Source organism: Drosophila subobscura, chromosome A (genome assembly GCF_008121235.1).
Source record: "Drosophila subobscura isolate 14011-0131.10 chromosome A, UCBerk_Dsub_1.0, whole genome shotgun sequence".
NCBI lineage: Eukaryota > Metazoa > Arthropoda > Insecta > Diptera > Drosophilidae > Drosophila > Drosophila subobscura.
Window position 1 is genome coordinate 19,357,897 of NC_048530.1, and position 6,523 is coordinate 19,364,419.

The 6,523-nt window shown below is 45.7% G+C and overlaps 1 protein-coding gene across 1 annotated transcript; it reads right to left on the reverse strand.

Annotated features, from left to right (window-relative positions):
- Nucleotides 1–5,244: 5,244 nt before the first annotated feature.
- Nucleotides 5,245–6,148, reverse strand: LOC117896765. Its single transcript, XM_034805245.1, has 4 exons — nt 5,994–6,148; nt 5,810–5,926; nt 5,530–5,763; nt 5,245–5,468 (listed from the first exon to the last, which is right to left on the reverse strand). Exons 1-4 carry the CDS (start codon nt 6,061–6,063, stop codon nt 5,347–5,349), a joined length of 543 nt encoding a protein of 180 aa, XP_034661136.1. The 5' UTR covers nt 6,064–6,148; the 3' UTR covers nt 5,245–5,346.
- Between the last annotated feature and the right edge of the window lie 375 nt (nt 6,149–6,523).

The window sequence follows — 6,523 nt, forward strand, 5'->3', positions numbered from 1 at the left end:
CCTGTCAATATATACATGCTGTAAGTACTCGGGCCCCGCCACAGCCACGGTCTGCTCCCCTCGGGGCACGCACACAATTTGCTGATATAAGCAGTAAGAAGACAAAACTGTTACGGCAACAACGAATTGATTTACTTTACGAACGTCAACGCTAGGGACTCCTCCATGCTGCGGCTCTTCTCTCTTCCGTTTCCCCTTCAACTGCAGGGCGAAGACGTTGACGACGACGACGACGACGACGCGATTATTATGCACCCCTGAAAGAAGTCGAAGTCGAAGTCGATGTCGTTGTCGTTGTCGTTCTAGTTGCCGGTTGTGCCTGTGGTTGTCGTTGTTGAGTCAGTGACTCATATCATTATGGCGCTCATGTCCCGAGGCGCCACGCGCCTTGTATCACCCACACCATTGGTAAAACGCTCCACTCCATTCCATGGGACCTTCGTCTACATTTTTTATGTCTGTTTGGCCGCAAAACCGCACTCGATTTCCACATGAATAGGCCAGGCCAGGCCAAGACGGGACCGGCTTAGGATCAAAATGGAAATAAGAAAGACAGACAGGCAGACAGACAGACAGACAGACGCGCGAGTGCGCGAGCCCTAGGAAAGATGTTGGTCTACCTTGTTTGCCTTCCCGGCCATTCCATTCCATTCCAATTCCATTCCTGCCCTGCCACCACTCCCAATTCCTTTAGCTGTGTTTGCCTCATTGATTAATGCGTAAATATACATTCCGTGGCTCTGCGTCCTCTTTGAACTGAATCGAACACTTCTCGGGGGCTTTAAAGCAGGTGGCTTTAAGGCTTTCCATCTCCTCTGCTGTCATACAAAATGTGTTGATAATTATCGCGCAATCACGTGAACACTTCCTCGCATGCTAGTGGCAACAAAGTGCAAACTTTCTACACTGGCAAAAGAGTCTGCAATAATAGATCAAACATCAAATAAATCGGAATCAAAGAGGTCCTTAATCTCTAATATCTTCACTGATATTCAAGGGAAAATGCCTTTGTTGTGACTTTATCAATTCAAACCCTTTTTTCCCGTCAGTGCAGCAGACACACCTGCAAAAGTGATGGGTTTTTATGGCCTGGGTGGGTGCAGAGTTCAGAGTTTAGAGTTTCGAGTTCACTGTTCAGCATTCAGCGCTCTCTGACACAAAGCACACACACAGCACACACACGGCAGCGATTACGTAACGCGACAAGTGCCATCAATCATATTTAGGAGCGCGTCAGGACACGACAAGGATGTTCAGTCGGGATTCTTGGGGCGACGATAAATGATTGCCATTTGTTGTTCTTTGCGGCAGCATTTAACATTTTTAACTGGCCTAAATCCAGCCACCGAAAAATAGTAATTACATTTCAGGGACGCTCTTCCCCCCTCTATGCGCAGGAAAAGACAAAAAGAATAATGGGAAATGCGAAATGGGAAATGGGTTGAGCGGAAAATGAAAGATAACTTGAAAACAATTTCTTATGTGGGATTTGCAGAGCCCCCCAGCCCCAGCACCCATACTGAAATTGGAAACGTTGCAAGCAGCTCTGCACAGTGGTCTAGCGGTTTAGGGTTTACGTGGGAAGAGGATGAGGCAGAGGGAGAGCGAGTAAAGCGACTAGATGCTGAGCTGCTGATTGGCCGGCACGCGGCAAGACTATTCTCTCTGCTCCACATATCTATCTGGAGCCACCCTTCCCCCGCTAAGCACTCACATGGAGCTCATCTTGATAGTGGCAGCGGATTAAGCAGCAAAAACGCATGAGCCGCCGCCTGTGGGTGGTCTGTGTGGCAGTGTCATTCGCCTGGCAATAGCAGTGGCAGGCCATGACGTCAGCGCGAGGCCAAGTAACGAAAATAAACCAAAGCGACGGACGAGACAAAGCTGCAGCTGAAGCACAAGGATTACGAAAGGATTCGTTTCTAACGAGATTGACAACAAACCGCATTGGCATCCCCCATCCCCCCGCCCCACCCCACATGACAATGGGTGGATGTGTTTTTGTTTTGGTTTTGGTTTTGATTTGCTTTGTGTGGGTGCAGCATTTTTATTTCAACGCTTTTGAAGCTATTCCAAGGATGCCCTGCAGGGTATAATGCGGCTACTTGGACTGTTCCTTTCAGCTTGTTGGAGATTTGCGAGCAAAGTAACCTCAAAACCAGAGTTGGCACAGCATTCAGTATGATACTTTTCAGTGATCCAACCACTGAGAGACGCAGAAACCTTTTGAGCGCTGGAAGAAACGTTTTCCCAGAGGAATCTTCTGATAACTTATCTTCCCTGATCCCATTTAATTCCCAGTCGGTCTGTGCTTGCGGCAAGTTAATGCCAGCTTCGTCTTGACTGTGATTTAGGCCGTTGGCAACCCCTCAGCCAAAGAGCAGCAGCCGCCCCCTTGCCATTTTCCCAACTCAATGCCAGCTGGATCTCTCTCTCTCTCTCTCGTCGTCTTGTTCCGCAAACAAAGCAAGTTTTGCCTCATAAAACTAAAACGTTGGATTTAATCTTGCAAAATAAACACAAAAAACTAGCATATACCCAGGGAGTGGGGGTGTGTGGGGCAGAGTAACAGCGGGGAAAATAAGTAAATGTGTCGCTCCTTGGACCAGATGGGTTGTGGATTGTGGCATGCTCGTATCAGCTTCATATATCAGCGCCGCTTTGGCTGATTGAAGTGGGAAGGCATAAAAGCCTGCCCATGAATTGGGCGATAAGTAATGCACACACACACACACACACACAGAAACAAAAAGAAAGAACACACACAGATACAAGTGCACAAATAAATAGCTGCAGATGGAGCTGGAGCTGGAGCTGGGAATAAGTGTTGAGAGAGGAAAACAGAAATAGAAAATCCGAAATGTGGAAATGTGGAAATGAAGAGAAATTCATTATTTATTTGGCAGGCAGCAAAATAAAATAGAAAATGCAAATACAACAAACACAAATGTCGGCAGAAAGAAGTCCTGAGTGGGGAGGGAGCTCCCATCGGGAGGTGGGAGTACTGTGGTGCTCAAAATCGTTTTTTGAGTTTTGCCTTTGCTGTGTTTTTTGTTGCTGCTGTTTGGTAAAAAAGTTTTCTAATTAAAACAACAACTGACAACGCAAAATTGTCAACGTATTTGCGTATTACAACTGCACATACACAGATTAACAAAAACACACACACAGATACAGATACAGATACAGATGCACAGATACAAATATATTTGCTAACTACAAAATGCTTTGTTAAAACAACTTTGCACAAAGCCAGGAAGGATGGCAGAGATACACTCCGCAACAAAACTTATTTTCCCTTCTATAAATAATGAATATTTCACTCTACAGCTCAAAATATATTGTTAAAAGCAAGGACATTGCTTTGTAGAATTTTTAGACATTATTTCAGGCAATTCTCGATGCCAATTTCGTGCAGTGCATGACTGCCCTGAGCGTTAGCTGCGCCGCCAAAGAGTGTGACTGCAGGAGGGATGCTGGCTGCTGGCTGCTGGCTGGTTGGAGGCGGTTCTTATTGTTAGCAGTTGTTAGATTAGTTTGACTTTTTTTGATCCCCTCCAATGCACTCCCTCTCCCTGCCACAAGCCCCCGCATCCTGTTATCCAAAATGTAAATGTGCAGCGGACCGGACGAGGCAGTGAGAAGCACAACGGAGAGTCGTGATGGTGATGGCTAAAACAGGAATGGCAACAGCGACAAAAAGAGAACAAAACTGGGATCAGACAATTGTTTACATGTAAATTACCTAGGAATAACAATCATCAGAATAAACAGGGGACCCAGTGCCAGACCAGACCGAAGCTACAGCGGCTTTTGGCCTGGTCAATGCCTTAACTAGCTTCAGGCTTAGCATTGATAAAACGTTAATCCCTATTAAGGGAGTAAACTGCTTTGGAAGGGCAGTAATTAGTGGAGCCACAAAGGATTCCCACTGAAAAATATATTGGAAAAGATAAACAGGAGCAGAAAATATATTCCGAGGAGTTCTTTGAAGACCAAAATCCAAACTGGATTCGAGTGTGTTAAAAATTACAAGTTACCGTAAAACATATAACAAATTTACAAGGTACAAATCTGTGTTAAAGGAATTTTTGGACCACTAACAGACAATGACTTAGGGCAATAATAGCCAAGATTTGAATGAGATCATGCAGCGGGAGCAATAACTAATTAAAGATCCAATCACGAGCATTATATTACCCAATTAGAGATCGATTCCAAACTGGCAGAACTTTCCAATCAAATTTAATCTGTGAACTTTTGCCGACCAACCCACTAGCACTTCCTTGCCTTTCTCTTCACTCTTCACTCTTTTTTCCCTTAAAACAAAGTTCCTGCCAGAGCTGCACAGGGAAAAGTTTCCATTTTGGCTTCAATCAAATTAATTTGTTTATTAGGAACAGAGCAAATACTCACTTACGCGCCCATCCTGAAACCCCCCAACATTCGCACTCACACCTACACTCCCACTGGCACTCGCACTCGCACTCGCACTTACACTCCCATTCGCACCTGCCCCTGCCCCTCGCAGTAGTCTCTGTCTGGTCGAATGAATCATAATTTTTATGATTACGTACACGCCCCGGTGGCAGAGGCAATGGCACGGTCTCTGTCTCCGACTCCCTGCCACTTTTCCGTCATTTCGAGCGCAAATTGCTGTTGTTATTGTGGCAATTGTTCTGCAGCACCAACACACACACACATTTACACACAAAGGAGAGCGTGAGAGAGGGAGGGGTGGGGGCAACAAAAGTTATTATTATTTTAACAATTTTCCAACTCTTTCGCGCTTGAGCGGCGCCAGCGAAGGTCGCGTAATTCGAAAGCAATTTGTTGAAATTAAATTTGATTACGTTTATGGTGGGCGCCAGCTGCCAACAATTCTGGCAGAAAACTTTCGTCAGTTTCGGCCGAGCCCCGACAACTCTTTAATCGCTCGGTAATTGCCTCAAATTGTCCGACCAGCAGAGGACCGAGGACCAAGCCAAGGCACCGATCGAAATGAGAACCACTCTACTCAGGCTCTCTCCTTGCCTGCCTGACAGTTGGTCTTGGTCTTGGACTTGGTTTTGGGACAGGCACAGGATAATTAAGCATTTCTCGAGATAAATGTTTTGTCAAACAAAATGAAATTAAGTTTCAACTTTGGACAGACAGCTCTAGGCCAAGGCAGGCGAAATTGATGATTCCTGCTGCCCGCGGGAGACCATCCGCACTCGAAGACATTAACAACTCAACAACTGATAGATTGCTCTTACTTTATTTCAATTATTATTCGCTGAAGGTCGTCGCATTTGAAGTGTTTACAAAATATATGTGTGGGGTCGTCATCGGGGGGGAGTTCGGTTAGTGGCAAAATAGTTCCAAATGCTCATTGATGCCCTCTATGTAGGGATTGGCATTATCGCTGGCAAACTCACGCTTCAAGTTCGAATCGGTGGACATGGGTAGCTGAATCAGTTGCACAACTAAAAGGTAAACTTAACATTTAGTTTGAGGTCACAAAAATGTTCTGTGAAAATGCCATACCTTCTGGCAGGTCAATCAAAGGGTTCTCAGTCGATCCGGTTGCTTGTGGTTCATCGTCGTCGTCCTCGTCCTCCTGCTGGTAATCTTCCAGCACAAGTACGTCCTCGTCCTCATCCTTGTCCTCCAGGTCCGTAATCTGGGTCAAATTCTGAATGGTTGTAACGTTCCCCATGGAAATATTTTTGGCAGCTGCAAGCTGCAACGGCTGCACTGCTGCAGTATCTGCACTGAAAGCTACACAGGGCTCAGCGGCATTAGCATATATTTAAAAAAAACTTACGTTCATTGAGCTGTGCAAACATATTTATAAAATCAAGGCGACTAATTTTCCCATGTTTTGCCTCCCCGTGCAACTGCTTACGGTAAGCGTCAAACAATTCCTCCCGATTGAAAAAACCTGCAAAAGGGTTTGCACATACCACATGAAGAAGAGCTTCGCGCTTGCTTCTTGTGCCACAACTTACCCCAAATAGAGGCCAGGATCAACGCGAAGAGAAGAAAGAGCGGCACACACATGTGCGAATTAGGATTCATTTTCGGATGATCTTTTGGAATTCTCTTTTCAAGTAAATCAAAATAAATTTAAATCTTATTTTTTCTAGATGTTGCCAGTAGCCGTTCGGTTCCTGAACTGAAACTAAACTGGGGATCGACTTGAGTCTTTAAGCAAAGGCTCGGCTGCTCGAGAAAATACCACTACTCGTACTGCTTTTTGTTCCAGAAGTGCTTGAAGGAGAGTGTCTGCCCCCTTTGCTAATCTCTTGCCGCTTAGCTTTAGCTCTCTCTTCCTATCGCTTTGTAGCGCCTTTGAGCTTTCTCGGCCACACTTTTGCTTTATGCGGCTGACCATCACCTACGCCATCCCGCGCCTGCCCTGACGAGGCTGGAACAAGTTGCCAAAAGTTTAAGTTCTTGTGGCTTGCAACAACAAGAGTGGATGCCCCATCAAGTGCCACGCCCGCACACAATTGCTGTGAGTGGAAATCCCACTTGC

What these genes read in the sequence shown, in the direction of transcription:
- LOC117896765 (XM_034805245.1), bottom strand. Translation starts at nt 6,063, where the DNA reads ATGAATCCTAATTCGCACATGTGTGTGCCGCTCTTTCTTCTCTTCGCG. An exon ending in GTTTGCACAGCTCAATGAAC is followed by an intron (nt 5,764 to 5,809) that starts GTAAGTTTTTTT and finishes AGCCCTGTGTAG; the next exon opens with CTTTCAGTGCAGATACTGCA. An exon ending in TTTGATTGACCTGCCAGAAG is followed by an intron (nt 5,469 to 5,529) that starts GTATGGCATTTT and finishes TTTACCTTTTAG; the next exon opens with TTGTGCAACTGATTCAGCTA.